Raw genomic sequence first — 27,910 nt, forward strand, 5'->3', positions numbered from 1 at the left:
TTTTGTTTAGAAGAGATTCTTGTTCTTGTGCTCAGAGTTTCTCCGTCTTTTAGCAAGGTTTCAAAGAATGTGCCAATGGTCTGGAACACGTGTGTACTTTTATGCAAAAGTGTGTCAGCTTTCAGTAAAGCATGTGTGTGTGTGTGTGTGTAGGTGTGTGTGTCTGCACAATTGTGTCCATAAGTTCAAAAGATTTTGATGCACAGTCATGCTTGAGCATATTCACACACACACACGGTAGATAGGAGAATAAGGCCACATCTGAAAGTACTCTTTAGGACAAGAATCTGGAACTCTGGAATCCTTCAGGACAGAATCTGGATGAGGAAAAGAAAAGAAATTGTCATGAAGTGGTGATTATACACTATATGGACAAAAGTATTGGGACACCTGCCCTTTCCTGAAATATGTGGTTCTTCTCTAAACTGTTACCGCAAAGCTGGATGCACACAATTGTACAGGATGTCTGCACCCCAGGCTTCCTCACCTCACCTACATCAGTACCTGACTAACATTAACATGTGGCTGATGAACACAAATGTCCACAAGCACACTCCAAATTCTAGTGAAACATCTTCCCAAAAGAATGGAAGGAATAATAAGAGCAAATTGGAACTAAATGTGGAATGCAATGCTCAAAAAGCACATACCATAACTTATGACCAGGTGTCCGCAAACTTTTGGCAATGTAGTGTGCGTGTGTGAGGTGTAAAATTATCCAAAATAACAGTGCTATTATGCTTTTATTTCCCTATTTGAGTATTCAGATTATAAATTCAGCACTTACATAAATATTACATGTGGGTGTGCCCATCACTGCCCAGCCCAGGGTGGCCGCCACCCAGCTGCATTTGAGGATCTCCCCCTATGCCAGTCACTTTTTCTTCCTCTCTTCTCTTCAAACATGCCGCCTTTGGATTGAGGTTACGCTCTGTAGAGAATTGAAAAATACAGACAAATGAGCAAACGACAGTTATGGAGTTACAATTAATACCATTCATATACCTCAGCAGTCGACAAGCTGTGGAGCTCATGTGAGATGCAAAGTTGGAGAAAGTTACACAGCAAAACAATTAATGCAGACAGTGGCTGGTCAAGGACAGAGAAGAAGCAGCTACTCGAGAAAAGACTCGGATAAGAAATGGCATGGCAGTGAGGCAGAGAGACAGAGAGAAAATTAAAGGGCAGTTTCAAGCAGAGCAAACAAGCTTCCAATGGCAGCACTGACTTTAGAGCATCTTTGTATTTCTCCCGAACCCTCATTCTCCACATAAGGCACAGGAGCGAGGGAATTAGCGTGGAGGTGGAGCCCTACCTCGCACCTGCCTCTCGAGGCTTAGGATGACCTGCACGGCCTGCTGCAGGATGATCAGTTTGGTCTGTGCCTTGTCACTCTTCAGGTGCAGCTGGCACATGCGCCCGAGCTCCCGGAAGGCCTCGTTGATGTCGCGAACTCTGACTCTCTCGCGAGCGTTGTTGGCCAGGCGGCGCTCACGATCACGCTGCTCCTTCTCCTCCACTGTCAAACACTCCTCTGACACGCTGCTGCCGAGGGCAACCGGGCTCTCGTTAATCACCTTGTTAAGCAATCAACTTCCTAACGAATTGATTAGGAGCTTAACAAACTCAAAAGACACTGCAATGTTTAGGCGTGTTACAAACCTATCACTTACTAAATCAAATCTTCCCCTTTTGTGTAAATCACTCTTGACTCTTTCTGTACGGGGGAAATTTTTACTATACACTGAAACGATGGAGTACGAGTCCTGAGGTTGGAGGAGATTGATGGCGGAGAGGAGAAAAAGAGCAAAAGGTGGCCATGTACTTCAGCTTTGATGTCTTCTTGTCGGGACAAACAGTGTCAGGAAGCCAAAATCTGAACATGGAACTTACACATACGTGAACCTCGCGTAATGAATTTATGTAAAATACGCTCAACACCTGCCACAGGATGATCTGATTTCAGAGCAAAATTTGCCAGTGGAGAATGAGGACCTATTGTGGGGGGCTGCCATGGAGCAAAGGATGACAGTTTAAAAAAAATAAATATATATATATAGAGAGAGAGAGAGAAAGAGAGAGAGACAGAGAGAGACAGAGAGAGACAGAGAGAGACAGAGAGAGACAGACAGACATGGACCTGCTGCCAAGTACTGGAGAGACAAACAAACAAAGCCACTGTGAAAGCTAGAGTACAAAAGGAAGAAATAGATGTGCTTGAGGTCTCATCTTAAACCCATCCCTTTGCACAGAGATGTGTTTATTCATTATGAGATCAAAAACTCTGCTGCAATCTGTAAGAACTGGGAGATGAGGAGAGAAGCATGAAAAGAGAGATGGGAGAATAAAAGGACAACCTTGCAAAAAAATAAAAAATAATAAAAAAGGGTGGGGGGTTAAACAGATCAAAACATGCAAAAAAAAATGTAATACAAAAATTAAACAAATCAATAAAAGCTGCAAACTGAAAAGTTACAGGTGCATGTTAATAAAACTACAAGTGGAAGCAAGACAAAAAAAAAAAAAAAAAAAAAAAAAAAAGACAGCTGTTAATAAATGAGCATCTATATGCTGCCAAGTCAGTTAATCTAAACTATCTCAGTATACAGTGTGGAAGGAGGAGCAAGACTAAACCATAAATCGAGCTGTTTTACTTGAAGAGCCTAGTGAAGGTGACCAGGTTGGAATCGAAAATATATTTATAGGGTTATTAAAGCCCGTAAAACAAAATGTGGAAAGCCCACTAAAGCGTAAAAACTCTAAAGATAGCCACTTCAGATTTGCAATTTTTGGTTTTGATTTGACAGTGCAGTTTTATTTCCCACTAGATGTGCGTGCGTGCGTGTGCATACATACATACATATACATATACACACACACACCGAGAACAAAAACTAAATTCACACAAATTCCCTGCACTGCAGTATGATAAATTAGCAAATTCTCACTCGAAAATAATCTACCCAAAAATTCCCCCACAATTTGAACATTTATTTAACAATGTCAACAAGTGAAATTGAAGGTTAAAAAGTATATTTTTGTTGTACTATTCTTAGGTATTTGTACAGGTCATTATACGCAATTTGAATTATGCTTCATGTTTGTACATGAATGTTAACAAAAATTTAAACAAAAGTAGGAAAGATTATCATAAAATTCATTGTTGTGACATCTAGGTTATTGTAATGCATCACAGTGGCCATCTGTAGGGCATTTAGAGAATCGTTAAATATTCTGCATGCAGCACTTTCATGCTGCCCGTGCAGTTGTCAATTTTAACAATTATACATGTGTAATCAGCACAGATTTTTAGTTTTGATACGCAACCAGCACTGCTGCTACTGAACACTTCTGGAGGGAAAAGTTGCCGAACACAATAACAAAATGTGCTAAACTGTATTAATTAAATAAATAAATAAATAAAAAGAATATGCAGACTGCAGGCATCTGGGAGTGGGAAGTGCAAGTGGGAAAGTGATAAGACTAGCTTCAAATGAAATGTGAGCGATTGAAAGAGCAAAACAAACATGGGATTAACTGAAGAGGCCAAAAAAAGAACAGGGACAAGGCCATGCACAAGTACAAACATATAAACATATACTACAGAAAGCACTATGCCATTCTCATCAGCTACCAGTCCCACCTAAACAAAGGTAAAGCAGGCTTGTGTATTTCGATGCATTAACCATTAACATTGGCTAATGATAAGCTCAAGATGGAAAGTCCAAAGCTACGTATATTAGCTGCCTGTATGTTTAAAAAAAACACAAAAAAAACAAAACAAAACAAAACAAAAAAAAAGAGACCATAACGAGACCACAACAGATATTGAGGTTGCTGGCCAATAATGCTTACTAATATGAAGCAATGAAATAGTTCCGCCAATATTTCCACCAAGATGCAGCCAATACATCTTGGTGGAAATATAGACAGAGAATTGCGCTCAATTCGTTTCTGTCGATACTAAAATAGAACAGAGGAAAAAAAGCTAATTATTAATGATTAATATAGAGAATAATATTCTCACAAAGTGTCACTAGAGCTTTTAAAAAATAAAAAAATAAAAAAAAGATAAATAGATAAATCACTACCACTCCATACAAACTCATTTCTCTCTCTCTCTCTCTCTCTCTCTCTCTCTGTCTCTCTGTCTCTCTGTCTCTCTCTTTTTTTTTTATAATACAGAACTACCCACCACTAAAGTGTATATATAAGCATGGTTTCTGTACACTGCATTGTCATATTGCCGCCTGACTATGCCCTTACCATAAAACAAGCCACCTTATCTGTCTTTAAGCGGGACTGCTAGCCCACCCCACAGCCACATCTCCACTGTGTGTGATCAGGTCTGTTTTTTCTGAGAGGGAGGCGAGGCCCACTGACCTCGTACTTGCTGCTCCAGGCTGAGAATAACATTAACGGCCTGGTGCAGGATTAGAAGTTTGGTCTGCGGTTTCTCATTGTTCAGATGGAGCTGGCACATGCGCCCGAGCTCCTTGAAGGCCTCGTTGATATCACGCACGCGTAAACGTTCTCGTGCATTATTGGCCACGCGCCGCTCTTTCTCCCGCTCCGCCTTCATCTCCGCAGGCAAGTCCTCGTCATCCTCATCATCGTCATGACTTTACAGATTGATGGCAGCAGAGAAGTGGGGACAGAGGGGGGTGAGGGGGTTACAGGCATAACATGTAGTAAGCTAGTTACAGAAGTAGGAGCACCTACACTGATGCCAATACTGGGAGTACGAGTATAAATATAACTGTCTCAACTCTCTGACCTGGTCAAGTGACCCAAAGAACAGTGCAGTTCCTGTATGATATAAACTGTGTGCATGTATGGATGACAGTCTCTAATTTTAACTGCCACTGTTAAATACTTCTATATGTTCATATAAAGTGGTGTGAAAAATTGTTTGTTCCATTCCTGATTTCTTATATTTTGTTACACTTTAATGTTTCAGATCATCAAACTAATTTAAATATGAGAAAAGGCAACACAAGTGAACACAACATGCAGTTTTTAAATGAAGGGTTTTATTATTGAGTGAAAAGAAAATCCAAAACTACATGGCCCTGTGTGAAAAAGTGTTTGACCCTAAACCTAATAACTGGTTGGGACACCCTTAGCAGCAGCAACTGCAATCAAGCGTTTGCAATAACCTGTCTGTTACAGCGCTGTGGAGGAATTTCGGTCACTCATCTATGCAGAATTGTTGTAATTCAGCCACACTGGGGTTTTTTTAAGCATGAACTGCCTTTTTAAGGTCATGCCACAGCATCTCAATAAGATTCAGGTCAGGACTTTGATTAGGCCACTCTAAAGTCTTAATTTTGTTGAGGTGGACTTGCTGGTGTGTTTTGGTCACTAACAGATAGCCAGATATTCTCCTTCAGGATTTTTTGGTAAACAGCAGAATTCATGGTTCCATTCATCAAAGCAAGTCTGAACAGACTCAGACCATCACACTACCACCACCATATTTTACTGTTGGTATGATGTTCTTTTTCTGAAATTCGGTGTTACTTCTACGCCAGATCTAATGGGACACACACCTTCCAAAAAGTTAAACTTTTGTCTAGTCAGTCCACAGAGTATTTCCCCAAAAGTCTTGGGGGAATCATCAAGATGTTTTCTGGCAAAACTGAGACGAGCCTTCGTGTTCTTTTTGCTCAGCAGCGGTTTTCGTCTTGGAACTCTGCCATGCAGACCATTTTTGACCAGTCTTTTACTTATGGAGTAATGAACAGTGACCTTAACTAAGGCAAGTAAGGCCTGTAGTTCTTTGGATGTTGTTGTGGGGTCTTTTGTGACCTCTTGGACAAGTCGTTGCTGTGCTCTTGGGGTAATTTTGGTCGGTCAGCCACTCCTGGGCAGGTTCTCCACTGTTCCATGTTTTTGCCATTTGTAAATAATTGGTCTCACTTTGGTTCCCTGGTGTCCCAAAGCTTTAGAAATAGCTTTATAAACCATTCCAGACTGATCTAAATTACTTTCTCTCATTTGTTTCTGAATTTCTTTGGATCTTGGCATGATGTCTAGCTTTTAAGGATATTTTGATCTACTTCACTTTGTCAGGCAGGTCCTATTTAAGCGATTTCTTGATTGCCAACAGGTGTGGCAGTAATCAGGCCTGGCTGTGGCTAGAGAAATCTAACTCAGGTGTGATAAACCACAGTTTTAACAGGGGGCAAACACTGTCAAACAGGGCCATGTAGTTTTGGATTTTTTTTTTTGTCCCTCAATAATAAAAACCTTCATTTTCAAACTGCATGTTGTGTTTACTTGTGTTGCCTTTTACTAATATTTAAATTAGTTTGATGATCTGAAACATTAAAGTGTGACACACATGCAAATAAATAATAAAATCAGGAAGGGGCACTTTCACACCACTGTATAGCAGGTATAATGAGTATAAACCTTCACTCCATGTGCACTGCCGATTGTAATCAAGCAACTAAATATAATGTGCAAATTAATACTCATGTAGAGCTTGGTGTCTTACTCTATGACAGGTTTGTTCAGCTTAAGACTTGTCAAAATTTAACTAGACACTCTCTTGCTTCTTAATATACTAATTTACAAAAAAAAAAACAATACATTAAATGTTGTTTATAAGCTATAGCATGTTGGATGGGGGTCGGATACCTCGTATGTGTACGGTTCATCTTGCCGTCTTTCTTCTCGTCATCAGATTTAACAGAGCAATTCTCGTCGTCCTCTTTGTCTTCCCTCTTTATATCTGCGCTCGAGCTGCGAGGCAGACTTCCAGGCAACCCTTGAGAGAAAACAGGAATTAAGAAAAAAAATCTATGGTTTTTGCAAGTATGCAAATGAGCAAAGACTCCTTAATAAAAAATTTGTGCCATGAGGATTTGGACTTACCGGAAAAGCCCTCTGGCTGTGAGCTGGCAGGGGCTTGTGTGGCCGAGTGTTGCCCGTGTAACAGGCCACTGGTGGGCGTCAGACTAGCCGACTCCTCATGATGGTTAGGCGCCAAACCGGGCACTCGGCCGTGCAGGGAGAAGCTCTGACTGAGGGAGCTCAGACCTGCAGCTCCTCCAGCGGCGTTCAAGAGGGTGTGCATCTCTGCACCCAACACTGAACCAACCGCATGGCTCCGCAACACATGCAAGGCTTCACCCAGGCAGTCCTCCATTTTACTCTGCTTTGAAATTGCCCCATACAGAGCACAGCATGGATGCACCATTAGTAAAAATTTATTAAAATCTCAGAAAATAAAATCTATTCTGCAGCCCAATATAGATGCAATCTAGAAAATGCAAATGCATGCTTTATTGTTCAAAGTACCAGTGCTTGCAGTCCTCCCTCAAAGCTGGGTGACTGGGCAGACTGAGTTGATCCTCTGGGCCACTGGGAAGCAGGAACTATTTATTTATAAATAAATAAAAATAATAATAAAAAAAAAGGGGGGGGGGGGGGGAGACATTTGGTAAAGCATTTGGTAGCTACATTTTTAAAATCCTCCCTGACAATGTAGAGGACATGAATTCATACATCATTCTTCCACAGCCCATGTTTTTAAATAATTACAAATAAATAAATAAATAGTGTTTTTCCATTTTTTTTAATCAGGGTTTTAGTAATCCATTGTGGACAGGTCTTTAAAAAATTAATTTACATAGCTTTTCACTTAGTAAAAAAAAAAAAAAGTATTAATAAAAAATAAACGCAATTACACTTCCTAACCAACAGATGGAGTCACAAGACCTGTACTGTACTAAAAAAGTAGATGTCTTCAGACACAAATCAGGCATACATATGTACACAAACCTGCCATGTTCTGAGGAGAGCCAACTGGGGTAGGTGGAGCGGAGGAGAAGTTGCTCCCATTGTTGTCTGAAGGGTAAATCTAAAACACAAAAAGTATATTTAAAGATCACAATAGGGAACACAATTTTCCTTTTATTTTATTTATTTTTTATTTTTTAAGATTTTGTAACGAGAGCTATTAGTCCGAGAGAAATCAGAGAAATTGTAACTAAGACCAGACCCAGACTGGTGCTACTCACAGAAGCAAGGGCTTTTCCAATCTCATCTCCAGAGCTTCCTGCAGCACTGCCTCTATTGCCTGAGAGGCCAAAACAAAGTGCTTCAAAATGTGTACAAGTGAAATTGGACTTTTCTAAACTATAGTATCAAACCAAAAGGGAGAAAAAACAGTGACAACTGAACATGAGTATAGAAGTGAAAAACGGGGCGGCTTACCCATTATACCGTCTGTTCCATTAATGGGTGGTGTGTATGCAGACTGAAAGCCACCGTTTACCTCGCTGCCGTGGTGAGGGTAGGATGGAGGAGACAGAGGCAGGGGTTGTCTCTTCTGTAGAAAGAATGCGAGAGGTTGGGAAAAGCTGCTGACTTTCTATAGCAATAGGCTAAGCCAGATATGAATCATGGGCTTAAATTTCTCATATTTCAACAATTGAAATAACAGTACCAGGGCCAATATTTGCAATCATAACAGATTTGAAAAGCTCACCAGGCGATCTTGAGGGTTGATGGCAGCAAATGGCGCGGACTGGCCGAGGTGGGGCATGGAGGAATAACCCGGCTGAGCCCAGGGGTCCTGCAAACCCTCTATTGACACAAGAATAACAAAAGGCACTACTTGACAATTGTAAGAATGTATTAGAATCATGCATTGATAGGAGTCTACTCTAGGTTTTAAGCTGCTGAATGTTCTCTGTTACTGAGTAACAACTGGAGTGCAACTGGTTCAAAACATGCTGGGACCTGGGGTCTGACTTTAAAACCTTTGTTAACAAAATTCCAACAAGATGTTTATAGCCCATATAAATAGCTAATGGCCTACATACAAAATTGTGCATCGTGTCTGTGAAACAGCCAAAACAGACAACAAGAAGCTAAAGAATTTTAAATAAACTTAAATTGGTAGTGCTATTGTTTTCATATGGTCACCAACATATGGCTCTAATAATCTAGTTTAATACTCGATTCTGAACTTTAAATAAATAAATAAATAAATAAATAAATAAATAAATAAATAAAACCCCTGTACACCCGAATGAAATGCTTTCAGTCACAAACCTTTACTTGAAAATTCAGTTTCAGATTTCATATTGCTCTTTTGCAAACCAAAATATTCAATTTTAGACAATATTCAAAATAACTTTCAATTTCAGATATGTTCCCTCCCATTTAAAAAAAAAATTGAATAAAAATAAATTGCACTGATTGAAACTTTATTTCTAACAAATTAACAAAAGGCTTTTTTCCCCCCAATTACAGAATATTTAAGTTTTTTGCTCTCTAGTAAACACATGACACACCTTGCAAGTAGAAAGAGCCAGGGTAGACACTGCCAGTTTTCGATGACGGGAACCCGGGGTTGTCCTGGTTGTAGTCGTCACTGGAGGCTGTAGGATAAACCTGTAATTGCAAACCAAATAATCACAAGATGAGAATTGTATTACAGATATAGGCACATTTGAGAACAGACCTCAAATTTATGTGGATCTGGAAATCTGAGTTTATGTAATGAGGTGGGGGAGGGGGCACCTGCTGCAAACATTGTGTCATGGTGCAGATCTGTTGGGACAGTGATCTGTGGATCAGTATGCGAATCAGGAAACATTCACCACAGAATACAGAACACAGAGCACATGCTGTCCCATGAGAAACATCCCAAATAGCTGCGTGGGCTACCACAGACACTCCTTCAGAGAGAAACATGCTTGCTCCCACACCCCTCAAAGAGATTCGAGTGGGCTGAAGGGTATGCAGAAAGCAATGTATAGTTTTAACTCGCATCTGGCGATCACAAGACAGCCATCGTATACAGATGTGCTATGCAATTAGACACGAGGTTACAATTGACAGTCGGTACAGATCCTGTCTGACAAACAGTTCCATGGATTCAAGGGGTTTTGGTGTAAATGAAAAACTCGAACACTGGCGATCCAGAGCTTTGAGGGTTTCTTGTGTAATTTGATTAAACAGTATTGTGTGCAAGGATATGGGAAATAGAAAGAGAGGGAGAAGGTGTGGGGAAGAAAAAGACATTTAGTGTGTGTGTGTGTGTGTGTGTGTGTATATATGAGAAAGAAAGAGGGAAAGGGAGAGAGAGCAAGGGAGCTGCATTCCCAATTACACAGCCATCTGCCCATTCCTGGAGGCCAGCCAACACCACAGGCAGCTGGGAGAGCGGGAGGGAGAGCGGGAGGGAGGGGAGCGAGTGTGGAGAGAAAGAGAGCAAGAAGGCAAAAGTGAATATGGGTAAAGGGAGGGGGAGAGAGGGAGCGAGAGAGAGACAGAGGGGGCAGGGAAATGGGCAAAAAAAAAAAACAAAAAAAAAAAAGGTGGGGACCAAGAGGAGGAGGAAAAAAAAAATAAAAAATTTTAAAGCGGGATCGCGCACAACAGAGGTTAAAAATAAAAAAGGGATGGAGCGAGAGAAGTAGACATCACAAAGAAACCCATGTTTTGTGGGTTAAAAGAGTTGTGACTGAATGAGGTGTTGACTGTACTCAGCGCATTCTGACATCTGGTCGAAATTGTTAAAAGCCAGAATCAGAGTCAGTGTTCAGTTCAATAGCGGCAGAGCTACACAGGAAGTGCTGCCATTCAAAAATAAATAAATAAATAAATAAATAAAATACAGGTCTTAGAACATGAATCTCAATCTGTGATGGGACAAGCAGGCCGATCAAAGACTGACCCTATGAATTACTTTACTCACCTGAGACACCTGGTAATTAAATAAATAAATAAATAAATAAATAAAATATATATATATATATATATATATAAATACAAACCAAGTACAAAATTATAACTGATGTAGTTCCATTAAACAGTTTACTTGCTTTTGAGTGCCATTTAAGTAAACTTTTTTTTAAGAATATGTAGGTAAGAAAACTCCATTTTGATAAACCTTGGTATGGAGTATATGATAAATTATAAGTTAAATAGAAAAAGAATACAAAAAAAGTTAATATTTAAATAACTGTTGCCTTTTTTGGGGGGGGGGGGGGGGATATACATAATGCAGCAAAACGTTGTCTCAAAACGAACAGAAAATAATTTAATTCAGAAGAAAAACTAGGTAAAAGATCAGTGGCAAAAAAGTCGCGCTGTATTACATTATTTTACTTATAGGAACAAATAATATAATTACCAGACCCCTGCATAACATACAAAAACATACAATTATTAACATATGAATACCTATAAATTGTATTCAGATTTCTATGCACTTTTTGTGTTTTTCTAAACAGTGGCGTGGGCTTATTATTTTGCCCAAAAAACACATGCATGAATGCTTAACAGCAAATTGCATGGGTAAGCACGACCATAAAAATAGGAAGAGCCACTTATAGCTGAGCAGTTTTTACGCTCACATTCATATGTGGATTTATTTATGCGAGGTAAAAACTTCTGCCTGAATTCCTGGGTATGAACATGTGTCTTTTGTGCAAAGTCTGTGAATGTGGTGTGTGCATGTTATGTTGCATCACTCTTAATCCAGTCTCAGGCTCATTCTCAGAGCTGTAACAGCGCTATGGTTTACTAATGAGGTCACAAACATGTCAAAAATTCAGACGCCCACAGACCACAGATGACTGCGCTTACCGAAGTTGGGAGACCAGCTGGTACTTTCCTGATCTTCTTCGGAGGGGTATCTAAACGGGGGGTGGGGGGGGGGGGTAGATGACAACACACAAACAAAGCCAGTCAGAGTCACAAATGCTTTTGAGACAATGCAAAACAAACAAAACAGTGTCAGGGTTCTGATGTATCTTGGAGAAAAGTCTTTGGAGTGCCCCACCCTTGCTAGCTCTCTCACCTAGCACCCCATCCAGAGGCCTCCTACGATTGGCCGGGTAAGCTCCGTAAAATGGCGACGTGGCTTTTACACCGGAGGGGGACAGGCCATCAGGACTGGACATGGACATCTCCCCTTGCAGGAACTGATGAGGAAAGAGGAGTTGGTGACATTTACACCAGAAACACAAAAATCTCATGATTTAAGCAAACATGAGAACATTACAAATCTCTCAATGATTAGAAAGTTATATTTGAATACCTGTGTGCCGAAAGGGTAAGGAGCCCTGTCTGATTTCCCTGGAATGCAGAACACACAGAGTTATAATACTAGCGTATATCTAAAGCTTAAATATCTTAAATATTTAAAAACTCAGCCGGTAGTAATGAAATTGAAAGAATTGTTACGTAATCTTACACACACAAAAAAAGGCATGGTTCATTGTTCAAAGCACTATACAAATAATTTTATGTGGTGGCTGCACTTTTAAAAATAAATTTGGATGGCATTCTAGGAGCTTCTTTTTGGTTTGGTGAAAAACACCATATCTCACAAAAAAGTACATTTGGTTTCGTAGGGGACAATTAAGTAAAGACTTGATGCACGGTGTATGTACACACAGACAACCAAACACCTTATTTATTGCTCCCACAAATAAAGAAACAGGGTAAATAATGGCTGGTCGATATTATACACAATCAAACGAATCCTTTGGCTACATTAAATATCAAAGCAAGAGCACACTACAGTAGTGTGCTGAAGAGCGAGATGGTGGTGGATGAAGGGCTACTCTCTGTGTTTTGGCCAGCCTCCATCTGGCTCGGCTGGGCTGCCAGAGTGGATGAGGTGCACTGTTTACGGCCTCAGCCTGAGCTCCAAACAACAAACTGGCCCATTATAAATGCTCCGCCGCTAATTACACAGTCACCCCCCTCCTCGCTACCACTTTTAATGTGAGGCAGCCATCTCCCCCTGTTTAACTCCCAATGGAGAAAGCTGCGCTCCAGTGGACTTAACCCCGCTCCTGACACTCATCCCTACACCCCCAAACACCACCAAAGTGGGCTTTAACTGAGGGAATTCCAGAGAGACTCCTACCGGAGCAGGGATTCCAATAAGAGACGATGGTGATGTGTGTGTGTGTGTATGTGTGAACACAAAAGGGAAAAATGCTTTAATTGCATTTACAACAGTGATCTTGAATTCTCAAATGTGAATGATAAGAAACTGAACTCCAAACAATAGTATGGTTGAGAATCTACACAATCTATACAATACTGTGCTGTATTTAATAAAAGGTGTATAACAATTGCAGTAAAGTTTCTGCAAGGAGAACCATGTGCATTCCTTTTCCACAGTAACATTAAAAGTTTAATATTTTGTTACTTACATAGCAAAAATGCATTTCTTTATAGCTTATATAGCCACAAAAAAAATTCTGAATTACTCTCACTGAAAGATTACTACATGCATGAATATGCATAAAATAGAATCGAAATAGTGAACATACCTCCAATTCCTGAGCTGTACATCGCTGAAGGGGACATGCTTTCATGGTCATTGTAGTGGCTCACACTATCAAATGCCTACACACAAAAATAAAAATAAGCCTTTATACCACAGCCAGAACTAAGAACCAGCCATCACATTACATGGTGCAAGGACACCACCAAGGACACCACCATTACTCTGAACTCCATTCAAGAAGTAACTTGGGTGCTTTGTAGGGATGCAACTAATGTTTGATAATCGATTAATCGGACAACCAACTTCATTATCGATTAGTTGTTAGAGCCCTAGTGCTTCAATTTGTAACAGAAAAACTATTTCTTTATAAATTCACGTCATTATTTCTGTACTGGAGAAATTACGTCCCACCTACACTCAACTAATCAGTCAAATCTATCGACCCGCTGTGGGATGCAGGCTGTAAGTGATCACCCAGTCTTATCTGTCTCTTATCAGATCAGTGTCGCTGCGCTGCTAACGCACGCTGGCTGACCAACTGACCTACTAACACCTCACCTACATGTAAAACGTGCCTGAGGCCACTCAAGAGTTACGTTAGCAGCTGTCTGCGTATTTAAAGAAGCTTGCTTGGTTTTTTCCCCCTACAGTATGTCTGATCCCACGTCTAAACCTTAATTTAGTTCGTCGTCACGTCTTGAGTTTCTTTCTGATGTCCTCAGGATGCAGAACTTTATGCTTTAGCTGCATATGTACAAGTGTGAAGATCACTCCCATTTCAACAAATCAGTGTGTATACGGTAAAATCTAATGGCTGTTTTCTGTGTTTTGCTCTATATTCTATAAACACACTAGAACCAGTCATCCACCATCACTGAAAACAAACACATGAAACATCCACCCTGTTTGTCCGTTTCTCACACCTAATGGACTCGAACGTTGACAGATTGTTTAGCTTGTAAAAAGTTGTCTCAGCATGCTACGTGCTTTATGTACTCACACCCATAGGGCTCTGTTAGTGCTTACCCGTGAAGTGAAAGATTGACTGTTCGGCTCTGCTGAGCCCCAGGAGCCTGAGCCACTCCGCTCTTCCATACCTGCAAAAAAACAAGATCACGTCCCTGATTACACCTGTTAAAGCTCTTCAGAAGTGATCGTAATTAATTTCATTAGTGTTTATAAACAGGCTGTTTAGTGTAGAACAATCGGCTTCCTGGCCCGGTTCGGTGCCGACGCAGAGAAAGTAACAGCTTAGTGAATCGTTTCCGAAGAATCAGTCAGCTATTAATAAAAACTGAAATCAGAACAAAATAAAAATACCCACGGCTTGCACAGCATAAACGCAGCACGCAATCGAAGTTATTTCTGTGCTGGCCCACACCAACCTACCATTAAGAAAGGATTTTGGGCAATCCATCCATTTGAAGCAGATTCATTTAATTTTGTTGCTTTGCCAAAGTGAATAAAGCAGAATAAAAAACGAGTTTTGATATGTTGTAGGTTGTACGTTACATCTCAAGTAGTCACCTCGATCGTACCTCATGCCTGTTAGTTTGTACACCTTTATTTGTCTGGACATGTTTACACGCCATATGGGAACATGCCCAGGCCAGAACCAGATCATTCATTACGCTATAGGTCTAATCTGTGTGAATCTGTGTAAAGTGTGAAGAGGTTTACTATAAAAGTCTAAGTGACATATTGGTTTGTAGAAAAGAAAGCCACAACACAGGATCTGCTAAACTGACTAATTGATAATCTGCTTTTTTTTTTTTTAATGCGATTTAAAATCTAATTTAAACACAAATCAAAGTGAAATCAGGAGATTTTTAGATATATAGAGCAGAAATTTCCATAATCCCCCCACCTCGCACAAAGATCCCTCGCGTTAATGCTGGCGACACCTCTGGGGAGAAGAGCCTTAATTGTGTGCTCATTTGCATAAGTGTGCATATTAATGAACTCCAGACTTATGAATATTCATATTTTTTGTTGTCTAATTAAAAGCGAAAAGAGGGAGGGAAAGGGGGATCGAGCGAATGAGCAAGCGAAGGGAATCATGACAGCATCGGCAGCGGAGCAGAACCGGAGCAAAAAAAAACCCGAAGCCGGTGCCATTGCCGTGACAACCATAATCTGCCATCGGTGTTCGGGGGTGATTTGGAGTGGAGAAACGTGGGCTTGTGTCAAAAAATTCAATCAGCGCACACGTTCGCACTCCCCTGCTCAAATTGGTGCGCTCTGAAATGTGGCGCTATCTGACTCCCCTGTCAATGCGCGCGCACATCAATGGAGCAGAACCGAAAAAACAGGAAAGAATAATTCGAGTGTGTTAAGCGGCGATCTGTTTCTCTACACCACACTACCTGCGCTTAAACAATGCCTCTGGAAATCTCATTAAGGGCCGTTCATTTATCAACAATATGAGAACTTCCTGCACGCTCGGAACATTTCATCAGCGTTGCTTAAAAGAACGTTTAAGGATGCTGGGGTGCGGGGAGCAGGCTATTTACAGCTATCCATGAAGTGAGAGAGAGCAAGACACAGAGAGAATGAATAAGATAGCTAATACTGAGGAATGTGAGAAGCAACAGGAGGGCGATGAAACATGGGGGTGTATGAGAGAAACTTTCGAAAAGGGATATAATCCATATTTATAAGCATGCTGAACACTCACACTTATTAACACGTGATTAATAAAAGACAGGGGAGAAAGAGAAATAAATATCAGCCTGCTGTGTGTGGGGCGGGGGGCGGGGTGTTGCACCCAAAAAGTTACGAGCCATTCCCCAGCACCTGAATAAACAAAACCTTGCTCTGAAGGCTCAATAAAAAACCCCAACATGCACATTTCCACTGCTGGTTAGGACCTTATGGCTGCAGCTGATCCTGCCGACATGAGCGCAGGGTCACATGAGAGACCTGCACGGTGAATTCACAAATGCATATCACCCTGATCATTCTCAGTTCCTTGTGGACATGTACACGTGTGTGTAAATGCGCCTGCTAATCTATCATCCCTTTTTTCTCTCTTTCTCTGTCTTATTTATTTATTTTTTACGAGCCGCTGAGTCATTAGCGTCTGGACAGACGATATGCTATTCACTGGTTCGAAGTGCCCTCGCACGCTACCTGTTTGTGCAGACACAGTGATTACAGAGGACAATAGAGACGCAAGCTGCCAGTCGTGAAACCTTAGTTTTATGCCGCTCTCTGCCCTGCAGGCATGACTGAAACCGCTTGTGTGCGCTCACACACGATACAGCTCAGAGAGTGACTCAAGACTGACACATCCACACAGCTCATTAGGGAGAATAGGGTACACAGTAAGCCTGCTAAAAAAGAGTGAGCTATAATTACTAGGAAAAATGTTGGAATGGGTCTAGTCACCCCTGAGTCATAGGCTATGAGTGTAACTTGTGGCACACACACACACACAAAGACGAAACACAAAGGGTCTAAACCACAAAGCCACAGGACATACACATTTATGAATAATACCAAAACAGATGATGGCTTATCAGATCAGACACACATTCAATTGGTTTTACAGAGATGAAGAGCTACACTGCAAATACTTTTCATACACTAAAGGCTTTAAAAGGAGCTAAACTTTTTTTTTCTTTAAGTGATTATCAATTAATAATGTGCATGCACACAATATATATCACGTTTAGACAAGTAAATGGGTTGCTTTTTTTTTTTTTTTTTGCCAATGCTGTGCTATAGGTCATGTACATAAAAGACAAATCAGCATCCCTGTTCCTAGGAAAAGCTGTTTACATGTCCATCAGGTTTTTTCTTTATTTGTAGTTACGCTGCATACAAATAGTAATTTCAATAGTGATGGCCAGCGTTTGTCTTCTCTTCCCTTGACAAATAATCAAGGGGGGGGGGGGGCTATACTGATTTCCTGAAACACGAGTTTCTACTCGGAAACGAATGTTTAAAGGGAACATGCATCCTGGTGCCATGATGCTGTAATTATTGTGTTTCCAAATCCCACATCACTAAACACCGACGTTTATTTTATTACAGCGATTAAATCACTTGACAATTTATATCAAAACCGAGAACAGAAAGTAGCACGAAATCCAAAAAGCAGTAACTGCGAAATGCTGGAAATGTCATTCGCCAAAAGGCACTAATGTTTCGAAACAGGAGAACAACTATGGCTCAGAAGAGTGGTCTCCTCCTCTGTAATCTGAAACCTCACTGGATTCCTTTAGTCCAAACTACTGCATTAACCAGCTAACTAGCTCAACAAACTTAAACTTAATATAAGGCTTTTGTATACACATTGAAGCTTTTACTTGTCTAGATGTAATGTATTATTTGTCGACCTCTGTACTCAGTTTTTATAGTACACAAGAAGCTACTGTATTACACCTGGTAGCCCAAAAATGCCAAACTCTAGATGAATAATTAATGCCTATAACCATTGGAAAAAACAAACACCTAAGAATTATAATGAAACAATACTGCCAAGTCCATATTATATAGTCTATCAGTCTCTTGCTTATGAAAATATGAAATTTCTGCAACAAAATTTTTTTTGCAAATAAGATTTTCCAATACTATTACACAGTTGGTTTTTTTTACATCAAAATCTGAACACTAAAACACACAATAGTATATAACACATCAATAGACACAATCAATAATTAAAAAAAGAAAAAAGAAGAAAAGAAAACCCCCTGTAACTTCACGCTTCCTTTCTCGCTGAGGCCCATGGCTGCCTTGAGGAATGGAAAGTTCTGCTTCATGCAAACCTCAGTGTTGCTCAGTGTCTTTCAGTGGAGTTTTGCAGTTATATATATACATCCCGGTTATTCTCACTTTCACATACTCAGTAAATGAAACTTTCTGTCCAGCAACACCTCAGGGAATCAGTTCTTCCTCACGCTAGCTGATCTCATCGCACAACCACAGCTGATACACGACTAACGAACGGCTGTCAGGAAGCCTGCGTTCGGAACCGGTAGCAGCTAACCTCTGAAAGATGGAGATAAATTTAAACAGTGACTCTGCATTTCTAAATGACTGTGTGAAAATAGTCTGTGATGCGCCGTGATTGCTTTCAGAAAGCTCAAGCTGAATCGTCACCGAGTGAAAGACAAAAGGTGAGATGTGGAACAGTGAATGCAGTGAAAGATCAGAGAGAGCATGAAGGAAATTAAAAACTAACAAATTAAAATAATTCACTGCTTTTCTTCGAGGCTTTCACGTCAAAACGACGCTTAAGAGATCCTAAAAATAATTTGCTGCGACTCAAATAGCTCGCCGTTTCACACACTGACACAGCAGTTCTCACTGACTCTTCAAGGATGTTGAAGTTGCAGCTTCAGAGTGTAGCTATAGCTGGAGAAGGTCAGTAAGTGGTGGGTTTTGGGGGTGTTAAAGCTTGTGGAAAGCCTGTGACCTTCACGTGTCGAAAATGTGTAAACCAGTGCGGGTCAACTTAAATGTAAATCAGGTGTGACTGTCTGGCACATTGTTATACTATTCATCTACAGCAGCATGTGTGTACGCGCAAGTGCGAAGAAGTACACAAATGTACTGGTGTGTGTTACCAATGTGTGCACATATGGTTGTTGAGAAGTGTCTATAGACACTTTTTTGGGAGCGCGCACGTGTATAGGTGTATAGATACTAGGGTACACATTAATAAACAAACCTTCAGTACAGGGCTTGAAGCTTGTACCAAACGTGTTACATGTAGAACACAGACCATTAAAATCCAAATTCCCTTACAAACATGTTAACCAGACCACACGTTTGTTTAGTTTAGTCTCCGCCTCGCATATTATATAAATATATAATTTTTATTGAACTTGAAAACTTACAATGGCAGTGGCAGCGTCACTGTGGCTACTCACTATTGTAGCAAATCACCTGACAATTTGTAGTGCGCCGAAATAAATAAAGTGCGCCGTAAAACTCAGATTTTATTTTAAATCGTTGCAACTTGCGTTTTTTACGACAGTCTAGCGATATGGATTCTTTTTTCGGTTAATGTCCAGCTTCAAGAGAAAATCCTGACAATTCCGCGTAACAAGGGAGTGAATGAATGAGGGAAGGAATGAAGGCATTTACTAAAGTATGCTGAAATAAGTAGAACAGTTAAGTAGATCATATCTTTAGAAAATTAAATATTAAACGTAAAACACACAACCACACACATTGTATTACCCAAATAGGGTCTAACAAATGCAAACTATTTAATTAAATTTTCCATCGATTAAATTTTATTTAATTTGTGGCAATTTAATAAATTACTTAATTAAATCAATATAATAAACAGCATATTGCATTAATTTTTTTTTGTTCTATTTTTTTTTACATATTTGATTTTGTATAAAATATATTTTAATTATAATTTAACCAAGAATCCATTTTATACATACATACATACACATATATATATATATATATATATATATATATATATATATATATATATATATATATATATAAAAAAGCAAGTTTGTGTTTTGCATTTCTTCCCATTAGCCGTAGCGAAATTAAACAGGACAGTGACTTAAAAACCGGGGTACGTACCAAACCGCGAATTTTGGGTACTGTTAAACCAATAGTAGGTACGTGTATGTATAAGTATAGGAATGTGCGTTTAAACGTTGGTGGAAAGGTGTGTGCATGCCTTCAGCCCTGTATGTGTAGACGTGCAAATATACAGGTTAATGTATATAGATAAAGGGGTGCATGCGTGTACGTCTTCAGCCGTGCGCGCATGTGTGTTAGTGTGCATGAGTGCATATAGAAGAGTGTATATACAGATGTCTGTGTATACGTGTATGCATGGCACACATCCATTACTCGTGTGTAAAAAAATCTGCAAAACCGCCGGCGGCGTACAAACGCACACACTGCTCGTACAGAAGGCGTATTGAGCACGTGTTCCTGTCTTGCTCTTCTTCGATGCCAGAAGAGCGCTTTTGTCCTCTGACCTGTGATAGCTGTGTCTCACAATACCCAACCAGAGCTCTTAGACAATGTGAGTAACAGTCACCTTTTACAGTGCGTAATTTTAACAGGAGCGTGTCTCTTCACCCTGATCTTATTTCAAACAGAGGTCTGTAAGGCAATATCAGGCTTTGTACGAGAAAGGGAGCTCATCTCCAGTGAACCACTCTGGTATATTACTCACTACAGGTGATTAGCTACCGAAAGGGGAAAGCTCCTCTTGCCTGAATACCACAGAGTAATTAACAGAGGCATTAAAGATTCACCCTGGAGAAAGGGGGGGGGGGGGGTGTCCCTGATATGTAGGGAGTGCTGAGATAGAGAAAAAAAAACAAGAGACCTGGGGTGGTGATTGGCGAGGAAGGTTTGGCTTGTATATTTGTTTTAACTGGCTTCTTGTTAATGGGGAAGGATGTTCAGTCAGTTAAACTGTGACCTGACTACTGGTTGCTTTTGATCATCACTGTACACCTCAACATCCTTCAGTGCCACCCAGATGAGGATGGGTTCCCCCTAGAGTCTGGTTCCTCTCAATGTTTATTCCTAATGCCATCTCAGTTTATGAACTTGTAATTATAAAGAGCAATCTTATTAATCCTTTATTAACGCTTTATCTGAGTAAAGCTGCTTTGAGAATGTCCACTGTTGAAAGCGCTACACAAATATTTATTGAATTGTTCTTGAAATAACTCATGTTTCAAATGATGACAAATGGTAAAAAAACACAAAAAAAAATAAAGATTATCTATTAAAACTGTTTCTTGATTAAACTCTCAGGCCATGTTCCATGTCTAGGATCATTGTTCAAATGGTTGCATAGAACACTGGGTTAATAAAATATTTTCAAGAGCTTTAGTAAATAAATAGATAGAAAAGAATAGACTTTATTTGTCACATATACATTAAAGCACAGTCAAATTCTTTCTTCACATATCCCAGCTTTGCTCTGAAACTGGGGTCAGAGCGCAGAGTCAGCCATGATACGGTGCCCCTGGAGCACAGAGGGTTAAGGGCCTTGCTCAAGGACCCAAGAGTGGCAGCTTGGCAATACCGGGGCTCGGACCCACGACCTTCCGATCAGTAGCCCAGCACCTTTAACATTGAGCTACCACTCCCCAAATAAAGCCAACAGCTGCCTAAGAAGTCATCCCTGAAACGTATTTCAAGGAAGAAGCATCAGCTGTGTAAAACACTGTGGCCTACCTGAGCTTCCGAACTGACCGCTGGGCTGTGCGTTGGATCTGTTTTTCCCGTTTGCGCCTGGAAGAGGAAACATCTAAAGGAGAAAGCGGAGAGAAACGTTTACAGCATGAGAAGGACAACGTGCAAAAGCGCGTGTGCGACCGGCGAGAAGCAAATCTCCACTTACTGCGCTGAAGTCAAGAAGATCACTGAGCTCCTTGTCGGTTCCTGCAGTGCTCATTTTGATGCTGGCTTTCACTCGTTGTTTCTCAGCACACACGCATAGACTCAGATTTAAAACCCTGCAGGAGGGAAGTCAGAACAACAAACTTCTAATAAACATGTCTAAAAACCCTGCTCTATTAAACATTGTGCACGAACGTTTCAGAATGCAACTATTATGAACAAGGATCAGGGACGAATCCTCAGCTAGCAAGTGAACCACACAGTCCCTTGTTTCTTTTGCCGAAATTTTATCAAAAAGTGATAGTAATAAAAATGCAGGTGACCAGTGCATCAGCAAATAGACACTGCACCAATAATAGAAAAACAAACTGACTAACACATAACCTGCCCATGCAATTGATGACCTCCAATCAGACCCAAGCTAATATAGTCCATTAAAGCTCATGCTTTAAAATCATTCTTACAACTAAATTCCCTTTACAAAGTTTATTATATCACAACAAGTTTTCTCCACATCCCGCTTTTATATTTTGCCAATATAAACATACAAACAAAAGTAATGTGTTCATATCGCTTGATTGTTCAGAAAGATGAATCCAGGACATTATAAACATAAGCTGCACTTGTGACTTCTTTTTTTAGCTTTTCTAAACAATAATCAATCTTGAAACAGCCAGGCTTAAATTTTGTGATCAATGAATAGAGATGATCAGCAACTTGCTACATAATCATGTGGAATCAGTGCATAATCATCTTTTCAGTACAAGTGCATTTTGGCAGGAAGGTCTGGCTTCAATAGCTTTCACATTACAAAACTATTGTCATTAGGAACAGACCTTCTTAAAAAGTAGAGCAAATTTGTAAATACAATTTTGGCCCACAATAAAACTTAGTTTTTGGCCACAGCACACATTACATTTAAGGGTAAATCCACCAAATTTTAGAAAAAAGTCTTGGTGAGAAAGTTCCCTTATTTTGCAAGGTGGGACACAAATATAAACAGTATACATAAACTAAGGCTTTCAGATGAAGAGGAACATTCAAATCTAAATAATATATCAAATAAAATACCAACTGATTTCTGAGCTGAATAGAAACCAGACACAATTTGACAACCCAGTCCAATCGACATGCCACAGATAAAATGAGCAACACGATGAATCATCAACTCTCGTAAAAACTAGAATTCACACACACAACTAGACTTACATAACTTGCATAATAGGAAAAATCCATACACACCGAGTGAAACAGATTTGGAGATAAAGATGCACACACTTTGCAGAAGTGAAGTGGCCAGGAATGAGTTATTGCAGCACCATAGTAAGGCGATCCGAGAGCACTTCTATTCCACATCACAGAAACGCATCAATTTGGGCTTTCCCACAATGCACCACATCACAGCATGTAGCTTCTGGTTAACCAGATAGAGGCCCTGGTAACAAGTCTCTATTCCAGAAGCCTAAAACAACTGACTGCACCTGAACATGGCGCATGTTTAACTGGAATATCAGAGCGGCGGTAAACACCGAGTTGTGAAAATCAAAAACACGGCCTGATACCAAATGAAAATCTACAGCAAACTAATGAACCACTTTAATTTTCCCCCTTAAACAGAATTCTAAGTCAATTTGCAGATTAAAATGCAAAAAAAAAAATTTTTTTAAATGGAAGAATTGTTTAGGATTGGGTTATGGTTTAAAATATTTTAATATACTCTAACATTCGACCCCTGCATCAGCACGGATGTTTCTGATGCATTGACAATCCAAACTATACGTTTTCGACTGTACCACAACATTGCGTCCTGTTCCAGTACAGCAGATGTTAAAGCATTTAGGCTGCAAAATAGAGGCCACCAGAGACTTTAATCTGCTCTCTGACTAACTCACGGAGACACTTCAGCCATCATCCCTCACTAAACGGGGATTAAAAACACAGACGAATCTTACCGGATGTGCGGCTTATGTGCAGTCATTGCTGAGGGGGGGCAGGAAACTGTGACCAAGACTTCTTCCTTGGATAATTTTGTACATCTAACCTCCTGTTTTAAGTGAACTGACCAAAATGATTCACAATTGCACTGATGGAGGAGACAATCCGCTTCACCGTATACACCATGAAAAAGGCCACTGATTTGGTAAACAGACCAGGTTTACTTTTCATGTCATAACATTAGATAAGGGTATCGATTGAGGTTTTCTTAAGTGTTGATTTCACATTCATATTCACCATTTAATAACAAAGTCTCTACCGTCCTTCAAATATTTAGCATCAAGAAAAGTGAACTTTGAGGAAGCCAATATAGATTGCATTCAAACTGTGGATACTAACAATAGAGCAACTGGCAGCCTCGTTTTATACAGCCTTTTCTACCAAGTCTTTTTTCTGCCATGTGCATTCAAGCAAATCTGACTTCATAAGTTGTAGCCAAAAAAAATTTAAGTTTCCAGGTCAAACCGTGTGCTGGCAGAGAACAGAAGCTGCTCGGTCACATGCGGCGTTATAAATATAGGCCTTATTGGCTAAACCACCACTGATTATCAGTGAAAGATGACTCAATTTTATACTGACTATTCCTACTCAATATTCAGCCAAACCATGACTAATCTGTTAAAACAACTAGGGCTCGCTTTGAAAAATTATTCTGTGTATTATTTTTTATTATTATTACAAATAATAATATGTCTGCTTTTTGAGCAAAGATCTAACTAAATAATGGTGTGTCATTTCTCCACTAGACGCATCACATCACAATTCATGATAATGATATTGTGAGGTAAAAAAAAATCCATTTGCTAAGAATATCAGCAGTATTATCAGTGCTTTTCAACACTCACTGACTCAGCTGGTGCTCACAGGCTGTTTAACTGTTTTGTTTTTCTTCCCAAAAAGTGAACTGAAATTCCTTTGAATGTGACCTGCTTATTTTAGCAGACACTTGTGAATGAGAGTTGATATAATTTACAGAATACAATGAATTCCCCTGATATGTTAGGAAGGTTGGGTCAGAGCACAGGGTCAGCTATGATACGGTGCCCCAGGAGCACAAGGCCCTGCTCCAGGGGCCCAAAGGTGGCAGCTTAAAACCATGACTTACTGATGACTAACCCAGGACAGTCAACCGCTGACACACTGATAACGTGTCAATTCTTTGATGAACGGCCAAGTCTTTGTTTCCGTGAATGTGGTAGACGTAGTTTGCCATTTTCTTTTTTCGAACAATAAAAAAAATAAACAAACAATACCATTTAAATGCAAAAACAATTGATCATGGAGCTGAGGTAATCTCGGTCCTGCTCCGAGCATTCAAAAGAGGTTTTATTGCAACAAACACAAAAACATTCTTTTTACAAATTTTTCATTCATTAACTGAAGAGTGAAAGTTAGGTTCACAAGTACGTGTGCAGTAAACCTGTGTAATTATGCGGAGTAAAAACCAAACAGCGAACAAAACGAAAGTATCAATTTCCCAGGTTCACACTAGCAACCTGACTAATAGGTGTGATATCACCCACAGAAACATACAGCCATTGTTTCCAACTTGTAGGCTTTCTTTTCGTTGTCTTTTGTGCAAGTTTTGCATACAAAAGCAGCATAAAACCGACATAATTCTTTGCACACAAACAGCAGTGATTTCTTGGAAATCTCAAAAATACTGATATTACTATTATTATAAACAGAACGCGTCGACTCCAGAGCGCGAGCCGCGCGGACACTTTCAGCCACGTGCTCTGATGAGCTGTCAATCAAAGTTTAAGAGGTGCGTTCACAAAAACCGCACTTTATTATCCAGGAGTGACCTGCTGCTGCAGCAGAAAGAGACGGAACCCAGAGAAAGGGTTCTCCACTCTCGTAAGAAAAAAAAAAACAAAGACACGGCCTCAGAGAGGCAGAAAGCGCTACAGGGGGGTGAAATGGGGGTGGGATTGTGTTTCTCTCAGTAAGTGACCCCAAAGTCGCCACGAAGAGTCTCAGCCTAGGTTTCACCCCACCCCCTCCTATTCTATCTATGAACACAAATAAATCATTATCGAGCCAAGGCGGATAATCGGTATATCTGTTCTGATCGCCGTAAAAATGTGGAAAGATAAAAGACTGAACGGAAACGGGTCGCGGGGAATAGTGAGAGGGAGGAAGGGGGGGAGAGGGGATGGGGGGAGAGTCGAGGAGAGGGGGGGGAGAGGAGAAGGAATGGGCCTCAAAACTCCACACGACACAAAGGAAGGAGGCGAAAAGTTTCCAAAGCGGCTTTAAAACCTTTCATTTGTGCTCCAGCCTTTTAAAAAGGCAAGAAGGCTGTGTTTAATGTCGCACGGGGCTGCAAAAGCTATTTAAAAGCCCATTTAGAGAGAAGTTATTTCCTTTGAAAACTGGAATAAACAAACTGGGCCATTGAACGCTGCGTGACAATATTCTTACTCTGGGTCCGCGTGCGCGACCCCGCATACTGTTTCCCCAGCCCAGTGCGCGTTCACTGCCCTAGAAATTTAACGTTCCCGAATATTAATAAGCGTCGCCTGTTTGTCAGGTTGTTCAAAAGTTCGTTCTGTAATATATATATTTTTTGCGCCTCAAGTCTATGGCACTTCTTTAAAACGACCCACGACGATTCTTTGTGACAAATTTGCTCGGAAATATAACTTTATTTTACTTCACATTTGACGTTGAAGAACAAAGAAGTTGGTTCCTACGGTCGTGCACGCGCGCGCGCGCCCAAGTGGTGCAGAGACAAAAAAAAACTTGGGACCCCGCTTTATTATAAAAAAAAAAAAGTTGCTATGCTAGTTAGCTACAATGCGAAATTCGGTGCATCCGTGGGTACAAAATAAAGTAAAACCAGACAATGCAGAGTAAAAAAAAAAAAAAAAAAAAAAAAAGAGGGCATTCATTTTACAGTAGGGAAATATTGGTCATATATATATTTACCTTTTGTCGGATCAAGTGTTCGGCATCCAAAAGGAACGAGAGGGAAAGAGAAAACAAAGTTGGGGGACAAAATCCCCCTTTCCCGTGTTTCAGGCCCCGGAACCCACCAAATACCTGAGTTTTGTCCCCCCCAGGAATTGTATACGAGATAACCCGTATTCGAGCGTATAAACTATTCAAGCAGGAACCCTAGCCAAGTTACAGACTGCAGTTTTCTCATGGCCGCTGCGGTGCTGACCGTTTCATCTTCCTAGTAGACATTTTCGCCTCCTCCACATTGTCATCCCCAACACTGTATCACTCCGCCGAAAACGAGGACGTTACATCGGTGTCCGATTTCAAACGCCCAAAAAAACCCGAGCAACACCACGTATCCTCGCGCCACCTCGAAATAATTCTACTTAATGCTACTTATCGAGGTATAAAAATATAAAAATGTCCTATATCTCTTTACTCTGGTGGCGAATCGCTAGATTAGGTCCTGCAACTAAGTACCCAAGCACTATGCCAACGCGCGGAGTGATCCGACATAAAATGAAGAGTGGAGTGGGACACAAGGAGATAGAACGATAAACCAAAGAACGTTAGCCAATAGGATTCCACTGTGCTTTTGATTGACACGTCTAAAGACGAATAGAAATGACCGCGAGACAAAAGCCCAACCCCTTTTCCTTGCACACCCTACCCCGGTTTTGAAAGAATGGCAACAGGAAGCTAAGGGAAGGAGTGCTTTAATATTTTGTTTAACATACACCGAAAACATTTAAAATAGAAAGTTTCGGAACTCACCACAATGTAAAATCCAACCAGAATTGTTTTTTTCTTTTTGGTATTAAATTAGAATTACCAAATAAATGTAGTGCTAAATCCTGCTAATAATTATGGGATTTCCAAAGCAAAAAATTCGAGTTTTTTAAATTTATAAGAAAAAATTCAAGAATGGGACATTTTATGTCATGCCAAATTATTTGTTTATGTCTGATTTTCAAAGTGATATTTGTGGACAGAACAGGAAAATTTCATAAAAACCCTTTGGTCCACTGAAGTAAAAAAAGATCCAAAAGGCCTGGAGAGTCTTACAAAAATATTTGTGTGCACTTCCTATTGTCACATCTCAGTTAACAGAGCCAGCATCTATAAAAGACACAATCCTGAAGGCATAAACAAAAGTTAATTTAATTAGCTCTTAATAGTTAAACATATATAAAATCTATAGTATCAACATTATTGCAAACCTATTCTGTACTGCCCCTTTATTACCATGTAATTATAATTTAGCCTCATAGTTCCCACATCACAACCATAAACACTTCCTCTTTGATATTTAACAATTATGGCACATCCTCCAGCCATCAC

The 27,910-nt window shown here is 40.1% G+C and overlaps 1 protein-coding gene across 11 annotated transcripts; it reads right to left on the reverse strand.

Moving 5' to 3' along the window:
* tcf3a (transcription factor 3a) lies at positions 1-27,160 on the reverse strand. 11 transcript variants are annotated; one of them, XM_083524849.1, is made up of 19 exons: positions 26,555-27,160; positions 21,627-21,741; positions 21,461-21,533; positions 14,300-14,370; positions 13,317-13,392; positions 12,068-12,105; positions 11,828-11,951; positions 11,614-11,663; positions 9,312-9,411; positions 8,501-8,598; positions 8,227-8,341; positions 8,031-8,089; positions 7,792-7,870; positions 7,309-7,385; positions 6,883-7,162; positions 6,646-6,775; positions 1,316-1,545; positions 788-931; positions 1-317 (listed from the first exon to the last, which is right to left on the reverse strand). In XM_083524849.1, exons 2-18 carry the CDS (start codon positions 21,678-21,680, stop codon positions 795-797), a joined length of 1,791 nt encoding a protein of 596 aa, XP_083380975.1. In that variant the 5' UTR covers positions 21,681-21,741; positions 26,555-27,160; the 3' UTR covers positions 1-317; positions 788-794. The 11 variants fall into 11 exon arrangements, 10 of the variants coding, with proteins under 10 accessions (XP_083380975.1, XP_083380973.1, XP_083380974.1 ...); XM_083524847.1 differs by lacking the exon at positions 1,316-1,545 and adding an exon at positions 4,384-4,622; XM_083524848.1 differs by having other exon boundaries at positions 6,883-7,165.
* Between the last annotated feature and the right edge of the window lie 750 nt (positions 27,161-27,910).

This window comes from Silurus aristotelis (genome assembly GCF_946808225.1).
Source record: "Silurus aristotelis genome assembly, chromosome: 22".
NCBI classification, from domain to species: Eukaryota; Metazoa; Chordata; class Actinopteri; order Siluriformes; family Siluridae; genus Silurus; species Silurus aristotelis.